The sequence below is a fragment of the Acomys minous genome (assembly GCF_964271855.1).
Source record: "Acomys minous genome assembly, chromosome: 15".
Taxonomy (NCBI): Eukaryota; Metazoa; Chordata; class Mammalia; order Rodentia; family Muridae; genus Acomys; species Acomys minous.
The window spans coordinates 85,363,679-85,381,250 of NC_140497.1; the positions used below are offsets into that span (position 1 = coordinate 85,363,679).

Here is a 17,572-nt window from a genome sequence, read left to right on the forward strand (position 1 = left end):
CATAGCCATGGTGGCTCGGTCCTCAGTCAGTCTTACAGTGTGATTTACATAACATGGCTTGTTTAAAAAGAATTTTCTTGGCACAAGTCTTTTGTTTGAAAGCATCTGCTGTTTACAGTACAGATCTGTTGGGGGGATGCCTTCCCTTCCTGTTTTCTCTGTGCTTGTCTAACCTCTAGTCTATCTTTCATGCTTCAGTGAGATGTGCCCTCCCTTCTAGAAAACCACAATGTCTATATGGATATTCTGCATTCTGCAACTGTCCTCAGCTCCTGGCACACCATGCTGGTATGTCATCTCACACAGGTGCAGCCACTGCCACTTGTTTACTGTTTCATTTTCCGTGGACACAAAGGCTAGACTGGACTATATTTTTCAAATGGTCTAGAAGTCTTTCATTTTCTACATCTGCTGGCTATGAGTTTACAGGGAATGGCTCTAGCATCTCCAGCTCCTTCCCACACAATGCCTGCTCCTCTGGGTGAAGCAGGCTGGGGTTTCCACTGAACCCAGGTATCCTTTGCTTTGCCATCCTTTCCTGATTTTTCTTCACCCATTCAGGATGTATTCTTGGCTCTGCGTGCTTCATATACTCACTCTGCGTGTTCCTCCTCCTGGCAATACTCTTAGCTTGCCTGTTTTCACCAGTGTCGACAGCATGCTGAGTGACAGCGTAGACTCACCTAGTTTTGGTTAGGGGGGGCATTTTCTTCTTGAACAGTATTCATTTCCTTGTTCTCTGGGCTACCATCCTTCTTGGACATTTGTCTTAGAGTTTCTACAGCTGAGATTAAAACACCTTGACCAAAAGCAACCTTGTAAGGAAAGGGCTTATTACATCTATACTAATACAACACAGACCATCATCAAAGGACATCAGGGAAGGAACTCAAACAGGGCAGGAACCTGGAGGCAGGAACTGATGCAGAGGCCATGGAGGGGTGCTGCTTACTGGCTTGCTCGCTAAGGCTTGCTCAGTTTGCTTTCTTATAACGTAAAGGACCAGCAATCCAAGTACGGCACCACCCACAGTGATCTTGCTTCTTCCCATATCAATCATTAATCAAGAAAATGCATCATAGATTTGCCTACAGCCCAGTCTGGTGGGAGCATTTGCTCAACTGAGGTTCCCTCTTCCGAAGTGACTCCAGTCTGTGTTGGACTGACACAAAACTAGCTAGCACAGAGAAATTCTCCTCTGTGTGGTCAGAGGAACAACTTCCTGGCCTGGACAACATACAGTGAGTGGTGCCTCTCCCTTTCCTGTTTCCGTTTTTTATTTTGTGGAATTACTGTTAGATGGCCGTTCTGTTAGACCCAGTTTTCTTACTGCTAAAATGTGGTTCTGTGCCTCGTATGTAGCAGATGCTCATCAAATCTTTGCTGAATGAGCAAACAAACGGATGAAAGTCATTGTCACAATAGTACAGTTCCACTTCAGTTCTCACTTACTGATTATCTGTGAAAAGGGATCCCAAACAACCAGGCATTTGTGCTTTACAATTGCTAGGTCATCAACTGCTGAGGATGTAAATAAATGCAGCACCTACAAAAAAGAATGACATTCCTCAACACATTTGCAATAGGCTACCTTAGGAGCCAGTTGGCCCACTGTGGGTACTTTTTAAAACTTATTAAAAACTGAGATCCAGTTTCCAAGAGACACTAGCCATGGCATTCTTGTTATTGCAGCATTATTCCTAATAGCCAAGGTATAGAATGAAGCTAGGTGTCCACTGCAGAAACAAAATACATCAAATATATACAACGGAATATTATTCAGCCACATGGAAAGTGGGAAATTCAGTCATTTGCAGTTACCTGGAAGGAAGGTGCTGAAGGGTTCTGATTGAAGTAAGCCTAGATACAGAAAGACAAATGTCACGTGCTCTTGCCTACGGAATGATACGAAAAGTTATTCTCAAAGGGAGAAAAGAGTAAAACAGATTGGAGTCTGGAAAAGGCATATGTGGAGCTCTAAAAGGATGGACAGGGGACAATTAAGGACCGCTGTAATTGTGTAGGATGTACATATCAAGTGTAGGGTAACTATCATTGTCAAAAATTACTCAGAATATTTCCAAATAGTAGAGAGGATTTTCAATGTTCTCAACACACACACACACACACACACACACACACACACACACACACACACACACAAATCTGATATATGTGTGACAAGATAACTCTCTCAATTACTTGGCCTGATCATTTATTATGTATGCACACTAAAATGTCACACTGCCATCTTTAAACATGTACCTGTATCATGTGTCTAACAAGAACACATCAAGACAAGTGAAAAGATTGATCATTTGCCACCCCCCCCAAAAAAAGGGCTAACGAGCTAAAAATATTGACCTAACTCCAGACGTTAGAGGGAAAGTAAAGCAAGGGGGCTGGGCATGTGTCTCTCTTCCCACGGGACCTGAGCATCTTCCTCAATGACTTCCTACGCAAAACAAGAATGTGCCATGTAGTGTTATCGCCCCATGAAAGGAGAAAGCAAAATGCTTTCAGCGCAACTTGTGCCAAATGCCTCTGTCGTCCCTTGACAGATGAGTGAGGGAAGTCGTCACACATTTTCCTGTTTCTTTGGAGCCTGGAATAACAGTCAAAAACGAAGAGTCAAAAATAAAGTTCAAAAAGGAAGAGGAAATCAGAACAGTTGGGCCATCTGGGCCATAAAAAAAGAAAGACCAAATTTCACCTGCACCAGTAGCCATGGGAAGAAGAGTCTACTGTGAGCTGAGAAAGAATTAAGGGGAGGAGGAGCCAGGAGACAGAAGAAACGGAGGTGATGGGGGCCTGCTTTGTTGCAGTGGCAATTAAGTTGAAAATGAAGCAGGGACGTTTTCAAAGGTTTTGAGGGTCTTGAAGCTGCAAGTACTACATCAGTTGACTGTTCAGTACCGTCGATCCTGGGAATTTTGGCTAGGCAGCACATTTTCATTAGCTGGTTGAATTGCAGGTTTTATTTTTCGTGACAAATTGGCCAGAGAGTCAGCTAAACATAATGGCTCTATGGCTGAGTGCATCCCGTTGTCATAAATAATAGCCGTACATCAGCCTGCCTGGTGCCTGATTTAAGAGACAAGGCCACAGGGAACTGTGTTGAGTCTGTGGATTTGGGGACTAAGCTGGGGGTGAAGGTGTAAGACCCTGAACTCTGGAGAACACCGTGACTCCTGCAGCCAGCCTCCTTACTGCAATCAGATCACCTGGTTGAGGATGTCTTTCTTGTGCTTAGGGCTGCTTCCTCAATGGGCTATCCTTTTCCATTTGATAACACTAGGGGGTGGTCTCTCTCTCTCTCTCTCTCTCTCTCTCTCTCTCTCTCTCTCTCTCCCTCCCTTCCCCCCTTCCCTCCCTCCCTCCATCTCTCCCTCCCTTGCTCCCTTCTCTCTCTCTCTCCCCCTCCCTTCTCTCTCTCTCTCCCTCCTCTCTCTCTCTCTCTCTCTCTCTCTCTCTCTCTCTCTCTCTCTCTCTCCCTCTCCCTCTCCCTCTCCCTCTCCCTCTCCCTCTCCCTCTCTCTCTGTGCGCTCATGATGTGTTTGTAGATTAAGGAAGCTCTTCTTTAACTGGTTTCCCGAGAAGCCAACTTTGAAAACTTGAATTTCAGCCCAGAGGATAAGTTAAACTTGAGATGTGCACTCAAGGAAAGGCTGACTACTGAGTTTGCCCAGGAACTGTATAGAGGTATGTGGTAGTGTGAGTGAAGATAGGAAGGTAGCCCCCAATCCCATCCCAAGTTTGACCATTAAAAAAGAAAAAATAGAAGAGACACTTGCCTTCTCAGTCACATTTGTTTTCTCTTCCCTGCTTGCATAAGCATTCGATTATTCCTTATGAAGGGGTCCAGGGTCCTCAGCATCTGTTTGGTAACCCCAGACAGGCTAAGTTTGGTGAATGAGGACTGGACAGGACAGGCCAATTAGGTGGCCTAAAGAATGCCAACAAAGGGCAGAGCCTGGCTAAGTAAGATCAGCTGATTAAGCCGCATTAGGTAGGTGGGCTCCAGCTGGAAGCTGGAATCTCAAGGCTAACAGGAGTTAAATGACATTAGCCAGGAGGAGGGGACCATCAAGAACCTCTATCCTGAAATGGGATGATGATGATGATGATGATGATGATGATGATGATCAAGCAAAACCAAAGTCAGGAGGTTGAAGCTGTCAAAGCTGAGGACAGCTTGTATTGGATGGCAGAGAGTAAGCCTCCTCTGCATCCCGGATCCTAATAGTTATCATGGTAGGGGAGTTGGCTGGTGTTTTGCTGATTTTTCAGGGGTTGACTTTTTGTAGTATCCAATTCCAGTGAGATCATAAGTACAAACCGTATGGGGGGGGGAAGAGTGTGCACATCCTTGCGGTGCTCAAGCTACATGGTGTTTGAAAACCTTATAGTTTCTGATCATTATCTTTGGATGTCTCTATGTACCAAGGTCAATAATGACAGAAGGGGGGAAAGGTTAACCTACATAGGAACTAGGAACGTGAATGCTGGCTAATACTTAACACCAAATTCTTAGAAGCATTTTTCTTGCATTGGCTTATCTAATTTTCAAGACAAACATTTGGCATCCTATGCTGTAGGGAGGTGATTTGACCAATGCCTTTAGGCTTCTGTCGTCACCTTTTGTTTTGAGACAGGGTTTCCCTGTATAACCCTGGCTGTCCTGGACTCACTCACACTATAGACCTGGCCGGCCTCGAACTCAGAGCTCCACCTGCCTCTGTCTCTTAAGCAAATCGTGTCTCCTTTTCTTGAGAAGGATTGAAGCGTGTGCATTTCATTTTTCCTTGTTCAGAGCATGACTTGGCACCAGGACACTTAACAACAACTCAACTTCAGTCAGACTCCTCCAAGACCCGACCTGCCAGGTCAGCAGAGAAACAGAACTTGCTCATGGATGCCATCTAGATGGATGGGAGCTGAGGTCACACGGAATTTAGAAAAAGCCTCGGTATGTAAAGGGCTCCAGTTTCCTCCCATCTCTCTGGGTCCTCAGGGGTGGCAGCCACAACTGGATCTCTCTATGTACCCTTCTCATCCCACGGCAGTTTTCTATCATGGAGGTAGCTGCCTCAATGACCTGGGGTCTGCTGGTTGGTTCACTATTGTTGAGACTTGCTATTTTATGTTTCCAAGAATATATGTCAATGCAGCCATGGGACAGACAAAACATGAGTGCGGAAAATCGGTCATCAGATGAGGGGGAAAGGGAGGGTGGATGGATAGTCGCAAGAACTCAGCCCCAGGCTTGGCTAAATTTAGAGGCATGAGCTGGGGCCTGGGAAGGCTGGTGTAAGTAAGACAAAGGCTCAATTGTGACCAATGGGTAGGTGGAGGACACTCATCAGTGTGTTGAGTCAGGCTCAAAGGAATAAAACAAGATTGCAACTATTGTCAACTGGATACAGAATGGCAGGGCTCACTGACATGAGACGTTTTCTCAGAGGCCATTACTGACTGCTGGAATAATAGCAGAACAACAGATGCATGGCTGGCTTAGGCTGGGTAAGGTCTTGACCGTAGAGGCTCACGTCTATAGCCGACTGCAAGATTTACTGTCAGCTAAGCTGAGACCAGAGGTGTAACCTCTGCCTTGACTATGGTCATCGTCTACCTGCATAATACATATTAGAATGATCTTGACTGAAAGAGCTCCTTCCTCATTTTGAGGCCAGACTTCTTGGATCTCAAAAGCACTTACTCAAGGATAAGTTCACTTTGTCTTGCTCATAACTTGCATATAACTGCCTTAAACGTGTTTTCATTGGGCAAATGTAATTTTTTCAATTAAAAGACACCCATTTGAGAGATCTAGTGAGCCAAACCCATGGAATATAAACATTTATCTTAATCATGCATTTATCCGGATCCGGACGTCATGTATTCTTTGAAAGTCTCTCATTTCAAGCCAATGATCTCCTCTCCATTTGTTTTAAAAGAAGTAACTGCTCGTTATATGCTGTCGTAGCAAAAATAAGGAGATTAAATATGGATTGTGTTAAATGGGCTTGGCCAGACTCCCTGCCTTGGGGCTGAACTAATGATTGAGGTAAGCGATCACTCTAGGAAGAATGGCTTCCCTCTGAATTCTCACACCTTCTTCCCAGCACAGTTTTCCTGACTCTTTTCACATGTGGTCTGTTTTGTAACTATTTCTACATCTACACAATGCTCCAATTATGCAGTATTTTGAAACAATACCTTTTGCTCTGAGGCCCTATCACAACTGGGCACACCCGGCTGTGAGAATGAATCAGTGAATGAAGGAATATGTCTGATTGAAAAATAATTCCCACTATCTGAGATGGGGTACATCCTTTGAAACAAACTTCCCTTTGAAGGAGCTAAATGAAGTTAGCAACTATGACTGTAGCACCAACCAGAGGTGCTGGGATTGAAACGTAGAGATGGCCTTGACTTTAGTGGAATCATTCAGATTCAGCTGATCTGCTAGTGGTTTTTTTTTATTGTTTTGGTTTGTTTGTTTGTTTTGTCTTTTTTTTTTTTTTAGAGTTACAAAACTATTGTGGAGAACTTTTGTGACTTCTGTTTCTTTTTTTTAAATTTTATTAATTTATTCAGATTACAACTCAATTGTTATCCCATCACTTGTATCCTCCCATTCCTCCCTCCCTCCCGCTTTCACCCTATTCCCCTCCCCTAGGTCTAAGACCTCCCCCACTATATGGTCATCAGGTACCAAGTCTCATCTTGGTAGCCTGCTTATTCTTTCTTTGAGTGACTTTTGTTTCTTATTTATGTCATTAACCCTCTGCGGGTTTCTCTAAGTGTTACTTCAGAGAAAACTGGGCTGGCTAGTTCCTATTTTTATCTTACTATTATCATCATTATTATCATTATTATTTGGTGTGAGTGGGAGTCGGTATGGTACGCATATCACATTGTACAAGTGAGCGTGCGATGTGTCCACATGGGTGAAAATACGTATGCACATGTACACGCATATAGAGAACTCAAATGGATGTCAGGAGTCTTTCCTTTATTACTCTTCATCGTATTATTATATATTTATTTACTTATTTTTATTTAATGCTTATAAATTATTTTCTATATGTGGATGTTTTGTCTGCGTACATATCTGTGCACTGCTTGCATGCCTGGTGCACAAGGAGGTCAGAAAATGGCGTCAGATCCCTTGGAACTGGAGTGATGGGAGGACGGTGAGCTGCCACATGGGGGCTGGAAATAGCACCGACCTCTGAAGGAGAAGCCAGCCAGTCCTGCTAACCTCCAAGCCATCTCCCCAGCCCCTCCACATTGTTTCCTCGAGACGGGGGTCTCTCAGTGACCCTGAAGCTCACTCATCCGGACTGGCTGGCTGACCAATGAGCTTTAAGAGATTGGCCTATCTCTGTGCTCCCGCTTTTCTACGGCTGAGTTTACAGGCATGCGCAAGTGTAAAAGTTTACACGTGGGGGTGTTTTCCTGCCTACAGGTACGTGCATCACGTGCATCCCTGGCGCCAGAGAAGGCCAGAAAACAGCCCTGGGTCCCTAGAACTGGAGTTACAGCTGAGCTACCATGTGGGTTCTGCAAACTGACTCCAGGTCCTCTGCAAAAGCAGCAAGTGCTTTCACGGAGTCTTTCCAGCTCAAAGCTCCATGTGTGCTTGGGGGGAATCCAAACTCCTTGTGCGTGGGAAGCCGACACGTTACCAACTGAGCCTCTTCCCTGGCCCCACGCTGTCCGTTTCTTTACACAAGTGCTATAGGCACTAGTCCTAAGACTGGATGGTTTTATTTTATTTATTATTTTTATTATAATTTTTATTTTTGTATTAATTTATTCATATTACATCTCAATTGTTAGCCCATCCCTTGTATCTTCCCATTCCTCCCTCCTTCCCCCTTTCCCCCTACTCCTCTCCCTGTATATGTTCATAGGGTATCAGGTCTCTTCTTGGTAACCTGCTATCCTTCATCTGAGTGCCACCAGGCCTCCCCATCAAGGGGACGTGGTCAAATATGGAGCACCAGAGTTCGCATGAAAGTCAAATCCCACTCTCCACTCAACGATGGAGAATGTCCTGTCCATTGGCTAGATCTGGGTAGGGGTTTGAAGTTTACTGCATGTATTGTCCTTGGCTGGTGCCATAGTTTGAGCAGGACCCCTGGACCCAGATCCGCGCATCATAATGTTCTTCTTGTAGGTTTCTAGGACCCTCTGGATCCTTCGAGATTTTAGGTGAGAGAAGCATGGGAGACTGGGTGGTTTTAAACTACAGCTATTCTTCCTTTACACGCCTTCCCAGCTGGTTTTTGTGGAATTCGAGGTCAGATCAGTCGAGGTAAGTTTAGGCATGAGGTGGTGTAAGAGAACTTCACTTCGAATCACGCTCCAAGACAGCGTGTGCACATTTCAGGGTAGACCAGATGGCCTGTGAACCTCTCCCATTGTGCCCTGTTTCGACCAAACTTTATTATTCACTCGATGGAATTGTGACAAAGAATAGGAATCTGGACACACACACGGGGACCACAGAGGCTGTTATGTTTATTGTGCAGACAGTGATAATCCACTAGAGGAGCATTGCCACAAGCAAGCTGTCAAAGTACAAGCACAGACAGCGACTCTACACAAGGAACAGAGGATAAAGTCAGAGGACGCGCAAAGGAACGGGGAGAATGTCGGCTGCAGCTAACCACCTTGATACGTTTCTCCTGCAAGCGTAGCTAACTTGCAGAAATGGTAGAGAAGTCAGATGTCCAGTCTTACTTAGCTGTGACCAACAACAGTAAAAAACAGTCTTATAAAATTTATCTCCCACAAAAATAAACTATATATATAAAATTTTATGATGTTCTCACTGTTCCATTGGACACAAGCCTTTTTTTTTTCTTTTCTTTTTCTTCAGTATGAAAAATGAGGTATACTGGGACTTAAGAGGTAGCAGTGTGTTTTGATTGTACAACATACAGGAAATAAAGAATAAGCTTCATTGGAGATGGAAATCACTCGGTGTGCCGAGTCTGGCCAACATGAGAAACTGCTTCAGTTTTTATGAGCCAGCCAATGAGGTTTCTAAAAGGCCCATCTGAAGATACAGAATGGGAATTTGATTTTTATGAGCCACTGTTTATTTGCTTATTTAATGTGCAGTTAACAGTCACGTTGAGTTTTAATTCTCTCCATAGCTCCTTTGATGACTCACAGCAGTGTGTGAGTGGCCAGTTTCAGAGAGGTAATGTGGCCTTTGAAATGGCCTCCCTAAAACGGCTGGAAGAGAGATGGGTTTTTGTTTGTTTGTTTGTTTGTTTGTTGTTTCATTTGGCTTCAGTATTAAAATTCATACTGACACAAGCCACTATGAGAAACTACCTCCTGGCCCAGTGGATTAACACCGTGGAAAAAGTCAGCACACTCATTAGGAGAGAAAGGCACAAACACTCTACACAAGAAGCGCTCAAAATAAATCTGCTTGAGACATTTTACAAAAATCACATTGTGTAAAATACATGAAAATATCTGTCAAGCACATTCTTATAGGCAACTAATCTTTTAAAAACCTATTTTTTTTTTTTTCCTTTCTGATTGCATTAGGCAAAAAGCTGAGCTGGTTGTAGCTCACCTACAAAATTTCAAGTCTCCTTGAAGGTTGGCTGGATTTATTCATTTATTTTTGCAAAAGTATGTAAAAATGTGATTTTTTTCTATCAAGTGTCTTTTACAAAAATAGTTTTGATGAGGGATAGGTGACGTTTGAACTATTTCAAACACTGGAGGAAAAAAAATCCAAGAATGCTGCAGGCTACAAGTCCGTTCCTTTTGAAGTCTGGAGGTAGGTCCTTGCAAGGCAATTAAGTTTCTTTCAACAATTCATTTGAGGTACAGACTTGGAGAGTAATATTTGAACACTACAGATGTGTGTGTGTGTGTGTGTGTGTGTGTGTGGTGTGATACAATGTAATGTCACTGAAGAAAATTATCCTTAAGAACCTAGGAGCGACTTGGTTAAAAAAAAAAAAACTGTTTCAAATTAATGTAGCAATCTAGCCGGGAAGCTGGGACAAGCATCTCTACAATTTTAAAAATTAAAATAAAAAAAAAAAGAAACATGCATAGCCACGCTGAGACAGAGTAAGGGTACTTCTTTGACAAGAGTGACAGAGAACCGTGAATGGTAGAGATGCCTACCCAGGAAGTGTTTGTCTCTTGCAGGGTTTGTGTCTAGCAGCGTTGTCACGCACGAGTGCAGGACTGGGAAGTCACTGTAGCGTTCAGAGGTAGTGGTGAGTAGTGGGGTTATTGCATCTCTGGCTAAAAGTGCAGCTTGAATGCAGAGATGGCAGACCGAATCAAGATAATGCACCTCGGCCAGCCATCTTATGTCAAAACGAAATGTATTACTTGAAGTAACACACAGTCTTCATTTGAGGTAAATGTTACAGCGGTCTTTCACGGAAACTGGTAATACAGAGAACAGAGAGAGGAGAGAGGAGAGAGGCAAGGGAGAGACAGAGAGAGAGAGAGGCAGGAGATAAAAAGAAAAGGGGAGGGAAAAGAGGAGAGAGGGAGAGAGAGCGAGCGGGAGCTTTTTTTTTTTTCCTTCTTTTTAAAAAATATTGTCCTTTAACTATATAGCAAAAGAAATTTATATTTCGCTCCTCCCACCTCATCGCTTGGGTGAGTTAATCAGGTATTGTACCTTTTCATTAAATTAAAAAAAAAAACAAAAAGGATAATTTTATTTGTCTAGTTATCTTGGCTGCTTTGAGGTGGACAAGTATCATTTGTTGCTAAGTGGCTTTCGGCTGTGTAGGAAAGAGAGCTTGCGGGGTTATCACTCCTGCTGCTGTGTGTGAAGCCATACACAGAGGAGTCAACACTTATTATTTGCTTACTTCCCTTTTTGAAAAAAAAAAAATGAATGTAACCTATTCTGGTTTGCTAGCTGTATGAAAAGACACACCAGCATTTTGTTTCATTTAGAATTAAAAAGAAAAAAAAATCATCAAGTAAGTGTCTACAAGATTATACACAAAGGAAAGTAGTGTCTAGTCCTTATCTTTGGTGTCCTAAGTAGAAGATTTACTATATGACCAGGGTGGAGTGGCATCTATGTGGGCCGGGAGTCACATACAATGCTTTTCTTATACGAATGCCCCGGGTCACCAGGGTGCCGGGTCAGGGTTTGCAATGTAGTGACTGATTAAGGGCACCACAGGGTTTTTCCTCAACCACCCCACCCTTCCTTATCAGATCCACGAACTATTAGTAGGTTAAGGAAAAAGAAAACAGTCATTAAAAGTTGCATTGTTAAAACTGTGTCCCCCGTGTTTACAGCAGTTTTTCACTAAACCTGGGACCGTGAAGGGATTACAAAGAAAGTGATTAATAATATAGTCCTTCTCAAGGTTATGTGATTTCTCCCGCCCCGCCCCCGCCCCTGCCCCTCGCCCAGTCCCTCCCCTGCCCCACCCCGCAGAAAGTGGAAAGACCGTGGCAGTAGAGAAAGTGGTCACTGCAGTGTCTTCTCCCTTCGAAAGATCCAACTGATGCTGAGGTAGAAATCGAATGTCGGCACGCCCTAATCCTCCTCGGCGGACTCTTGCGACGATGTCTCTTCAGTTTCCTGCAACATACCAGGGCAGGTGGGTTAGGTCTTGTTCTGGAACCAGCGCTTGCCACTCCCCTCCCAACCCCCCACCCCCGCGCTTTCACCACTCCCGCACCGCTCCCGCACCAGCTAGGGCCTGTCCACCCCGCCTCCACCAGGCACAAGCTGAGCTGGCTTAACCAGAAGATGGCAATGACAACAGCCTGCCCTCCATTTCCAGGCTCCTGAACCGGGCCATTGAGGAATCAAGGGGTTGTCTTTTCCCAGGGCTCCCTTTAGTCGCTGTTGACTTAAGGCATCATGGTTGCTGGTCAGCAAATTCAATTGTTTGCAGTTCCGAGACTGACTGTGGGATCCTTGGAAGCTACACCCACCAAGAAAGAGATTTATTTTCCCAGACAGCACGCCAGTCATCAGCTTTAAAAACTGGCACGACTGGTCTTAAAAACAGTGCTAAGGAAGAGTAAAACCCAGATGCTTGCAATGGTGGCTGATGCTGTTTTTGGTGTTTGCTAGATGAATTTTCATAGCTAAAAAAGCTTGGCTCCCGGACAAGTCACGTGACAAGGTTACAAGGCAAGCAGGGGCAGGTTTGGGTCAAATTGGACTGGTGTGAACCCCGCCGCAGAGACAACGGCAGAGCCACACTGTGGGTGCACTGTTTCGGAGAGCTGTTTCCTTATTCTTCCATTTATTAAAGCACATTTTGAAACAATGAGCGAAGTTTGACATAACTGCTCAGTCTCAATACTAAATCCATCAGCATCAGGCAAACATTCAATGGTGGGCCAGCCAAGCAGAGAAAACTAATATATATGTTTTTTCAGGGCCTCCGCTCCACATAAATCTAACTCCCCCTCCCCCCTCATTCCTTATGGCTCTGGAATTTGTTGGGGTTCCTGCAAGCTGGTGTGAGCTACAAAGTTTTTTTTTTTTTCCTTAGCTTTTGCTTATTTAACAGACCTGCAATACCTTTCAGGACATGGGTGGTAAAGCCGAGACAATAAACATTTCCGATAAAAAGTGTCATTAGCGGGAGGATGATTTTTATCAAATGCTGCTGCCCGACTCCAGAGACAGCATGTGCAACAGATCTGGGAGAGAGGTAAACATTTGCTCCGGCAGCCGGTGGAGCCCCTTTAAGAACGGCCAGCTTAAAACAGCCTTCGTCCTTTAATAGATCTGATTTTCCACATGGCTTCATTTTGTCTGGGTGGCTAACTGACACAATTTATACCTCTCTTCCTTTCCCAGGTCACTTACAGCACACCGCTCAGCAAAGCCTGCCTTCCAGCCTGCCTGTACCCCACAACTCAACTTCCATTCATTAGAGTCTGAAACACTTCAGCTGTGAAGGGGCCTTCTAAATGTTACCACGTGTGACATTTCTTTGCAAGAGTAGCAAAGGGGAGGCTGCTGCCTGCTCTCCTGTGAGAGCCCGCGCGTGCACACACACACACACACACACACACACACACACACCCCTTTTCTATAAGTCCTTCGCAGAAGGTTTCAAACACTCTCTCCCCACCCCTAAAGACCGAGAGAGCCGTCAATACTGGGAGTAAACACACATACAAATGAGTGGATTACGGCTTAAAAACCAGAATCACGGCAGCATCAAGTAACAGGAGTTCACATCGGTTTTGTTTAGTCTGCTTTTGGTTTTGTGGGAAATGTGGGACGCATGAAGCTACCCTCCCTTCCCTTCCCCTCCCCGGCCCGCCACACCGTGGCCTTCACATCTTGACGAGGCAACGGGCCATGACCCTGTGATTTCTCTGTGGAGTCCTGGTCAGAAAGGAGGCTGTAGCGTGATCAAAGGCGTGGGCAGACGAAAGAGAGACAAGCTGAGGATCGGCCGCCCTCTGACCCTGTCTTTTCACTTAATGTTTAAATTCCAGAAAGTCACTACACGGTTTGGCAGTTACCCTCTTTGCCCCCTCCTGAAGGACTCACTTCTCATTATGACATGAGGTGTGGACTCGCTTTGGGGTGCTCTTCTGAAGGAGACCACAGCAGAGGAGCGGGAAGGTACGTGTTGCCCCATCCCCTCACAGTGAGCAGATTTAATAGGCTGGAAAACCTCCTGGACAGAACTATGATTTCTATTTCTATTAGCTTGATAGTCTTTTTTTTTTTTTTTTCTGGAAGCCCAGATACTTGAAGACTGGGAAGGAAATAGGATTTCTCAGGCCATGAACTTACAGAGACCTTGGGACCTGCTTTTCAAAACGTTCCCCCGAGCCTTGTTTTGATGTGAGCGCCTGGAAATCCTGATTGTCAAACCCCTTAGACACAACTCGGGCCCCCAAAGACGGTCCCTTGTTTCTTTTACTTAGCAGTTCTTAACACAACATGGGGAGTAGCTTTATTTATGTATCTTTCCGCTGACCTTGAAATTCTTCGCTGGCAACTATCAGTTAGCACTGGGAACTTAGCGAGGAGCTCGGGTGGGAAGCCTTACTCCACTAAACGTTGGCTGGCCATGTGGCTGTCATCCATGCAGCACGGCGGAGTTCTCAAAGGCTTAGTTAGTGGGGAGCTTATTTCTTGGCCTAGCCTTGGCTGGCCTCCCTCCAAAACAAGGCCAAGCTTGGCCAAGAGGGGGGTACTGGCAGGGCGGGTGGCATGGCACTTCCCAACCACACCAGACTCAGTTTGCACCTCTCTATAAGTGACCTGGAGTTTTGCTCTATAGGTGGCCGGCCCCTCCTTCCTCCCCCACCCTAATCCCACAGTGAAAACAACTAAAAGAAGAAGAAAAAAAAAGTCCTGTAGGGTACAGTTGGGAAACTGATTCTAGTTCTATGATCTCACTAAATTTAACCCAGGGCTCTCGTGGTGTGCAAAGAACAGAGAGAAACATGGGGTTTCTGGGATAAACAGCTGTCTTTGCTGTCCCATGAGGCCATTCCACCTCCACGACAGGGAAACTCCCATCAGCCGCCGCAGTTACCCATCTTTAGGAACATAGCAGACATGGCTGTGTGCTGTGCCTTATGTTCATTGTGGGAGACGAGCAAGGACAATATCCATCTTGTTGCATTGTGTAGCTCTGGGAGAGAAGCATGTCAGGCACATGGCTAAACATCCTGTTAGGTGTGGGTGTAGAATGCTATTTACCTAGTCATCCATTCTGTGTTGGCTTCTATACCTGGGAAGAGTAGAGTCTTCAGAAGAAAAAAACAAAGACGGTTGTTTACTAATGCTCTATCAAGAAGAGAAAAAGATGTCCCAGGTTCTTTAAAAAACAATGGCTGCGGTGCTAGGTATTGAACCTAGGACCCTGTGCTGTGTTCCCCCTTTTCACTTTTTATTTTCAGGCAAGACCTTGCTAAGTTGCCTAGGCTTGTCTGTAGCCCAGGCAAGCCCACTTCACTCTCATGGAATCACAGGCCTGCTCCATGGGCCAGGCACAAAATGCACGAATGTTCATCTTCACGTAGTTCTCTCATGGAAAGTCTCTCTCTCTCTCTCTTTCTCTCTCTCTCTCTCTCTCTCTCTCTCTCTCTCTCTCTCTCTCTCTCTCTTTTAATCTTGAGCTGGAACTCACATTTTTTTCACATAGAGAAATCATTTCACATACAAGCTACTTATGAACTTCGGGAGCTATACTTTCTGAGGACCGTGGGGTCAGCCAAATTTTCCGTTCTTAGGACAGGAACCTTGTGTGTGTGTGAAAAATAACTGAAGATGCACCAAGAGGGTTTGTGTGTGAAAGAAGCACCCAGGAAAAACTCCTCCAATCACCCATGTTCCTGTTTTAATGCAAAGCAATTTTAAAATGTGGTGCAGGCGAAGTCTGCCCAATGGATGGAACATAGGCTTGCTTATTGATAGCACAAGCCAGGACAAACCTTTCTTTCCCATCATTTGCTTTGTATAAAACTCTGGTTGGCTGCTCTATTCATTGGCAGGCAACTGAACATTGCCTGAATGTTAATGACAATTGTACCAATATTTTTCATTATCTTGAGTTTTTCCTCTTTCCATTTCATTTTTGCTTATGTGTGATTGTGGAATATGGTGTGTGTGTGTGTGTGTGTGTGTGTGTGTGTGTGTGTGTATGTTTGCATGCATGTTGGGTATATATCTGTGCATACACATATGTGCAAAAGTATACATGTGTATTGGTTGAGATAGCTAATTGTTAACCTGCTACTTGGAAGACTCTGTAATAATCCTTGCCCTCAGAGGCTGGGATCACCAGCAGGCTAGTGCCCACTGGGCATTTACATGAGTTCTGGGGATCTGAACTCTGGTCATGGCATTTGCGTGCTGAGCACATTAGCTACTGAGCCCTCTTCCTCAGTTCTGATACTATAAATATCAATAGTTATAGCAGATGAATAAGTAACTATTCAGCAGATGTTTGAGGGTGCAGCAACCCTTCCCTGTCTGATAGCCTGTTCTGTCATGGAGGACTTGCTCACAAAGGCCATCCATAATTGAATGCTCATTATTATTTATTCTATATTTAATGTGGGTTGACGAGGGTGGAAGATAAGTTAGGTATGTGATAAATACTTAGATTTGGCCCAACTTATATCAAAGTGCAAAGGAATGACTCTCTGCGATGTGACCAGGAAGACGTTGTTGCTTTTTCATGCCTAGGCTAACTCACGTAGCTAAGAAGCTGAATTCAAAAACAACAACAACAACAACATTATTACCGCAAACCTGTCAAGTCTAGAAACACTGAATTTGACTTTTGGAGTTTTGGAAATTGCCCCTGTTAAGTGACACCCTTTCACTTCCCTTAGGGACTACATTATCTCTGTCACCTATCCTGGCCTGGGAGCAGCTGGCCTTACCTTGCTATGCCTCCTGTATTAGGACTGTCAGCTAAGTGAATCACCGCTCTGTTGAGGGTTGATGGTGCTTGGTGATCATTTTTCTGTGCTTCCTCTGCCCTTGGCTTCCTCTGTGCTTCCATGCCCTCGAGCTCGGCTAAACATGGGTTTCAACTTTGCTCACTCCTTTTCCCTTGACCTTTGCCATGCCAGGGGTCAGAGGTGAAGACAAAAAAGTATTTCCTATTCAAGTAAACACCGATACTCAAGGAAGTCTTTGATGGGATCCTTCGTGTTTGCCACTTGGTACCAAACATTTATAGGCCCACAAAATGTTTTACCAGCTTGGAAGAATCTAAGCAGGGAAATAAATCAATCAGTGCCCTTTATGACTTAGGGGCGTAAGTCACAGGCACCCGAGTGAGCCGACGGTGACTGTAAATCTGATTTATTATGAACTATTTACTGCATTTTAGCCAAGGTACCATGTAAAAGGTGAGCATTGGAGTGAGAATGCTCTCTTCTCTCTCTCCTTCCTTCCTTTGTGTGTCTAGACTTAAAGTGCCCAGTAAAAATGCCTTCTTTGAGAAGGGACATGCCAGCTCTAATTCATCAACTTGCTTGTTCCCCAAAACGAAATCTCTCAGTCTGCTCCAAACAATGTTTAGGTTGTCTGCAATCTAAACATCCTTCAAAGCTGCCCTGGAAGTTTCTGTGAAAACATTCAACATTTTGAAAGAGGGCAAGTACCACATGACAACAGAGGTTTCCTGAGATCCCCCTGCCTGCTGTACCCCACACACAGAAGATGGCTGCAGGTAAAAAATCTATTCTGAAGTGGAATGCTCGGTCTCAAGTCTTTCTGGAACTGAACAGTATTCAGTCGTCTTGATGGGAAATTTAATAGCTCAGGGAAAGCTTTCAACTGGACAACAGGCACTGAGTGGTGTAATGTCAATAGAATCAAAACAAAACAAAACAAAAAATACTGCTTTCCTTTGGATAAGCAAAATGTCTGTATTATATATAAGGGGCCACCTCTAATGTTGATTCAATGCATTAAGATGAGAACTTAAAAAACAAGGCACAGACAGCCTAGCAGAGCTTTCTCAGAGGGCAGAGCTAAAAACAAGAGCTTGAGGGGAAAAAAGTTCTTTTGGTTAATAATAATAACTTGAAG

The 17,572-nt window shown here is 44.4% G+C and overlaps 1 protein-coding gene and 1 long non-coding RNA gene across 2 annotated transcripts in view; one reads left to right on the forward strand and one right to left on the reverse strand.

Moving 5' to 3' along the window:
- Positions 1–8,512: 8,512 nt before the first annotated feature.
- The window catches only part of HMGA2 (high mobility group AT-hook 2), a 119,945-nt gene continuing 110,885 nt past the window's right edge, over positions 8,513–17,572 (reverse strand). Inside the window, exon 6 of the mRNA XM_084759881.1 lies at positions 8,513–11,611. Within this exon, the coding sequence (XP_084616007.1) occupies positions 11,567–11,611 (45 nt within the window). The 3' untranslated portion in view covers positions 8,513–11,566. The remainder of the gene's footprint in view (positions 11,612–17,572) is intronic.
- On the forward strand, positions 11,500–17,305 carry LOC311585095. Its single transcript, XR_014775097.1, has 3 exons — positions 11,500–11,630; positions 13,501–13,630; positions 17,061–17,305. It is a non-coding gene; the product is annotated as an uncharacterized lncRNA (long non-coding RNA).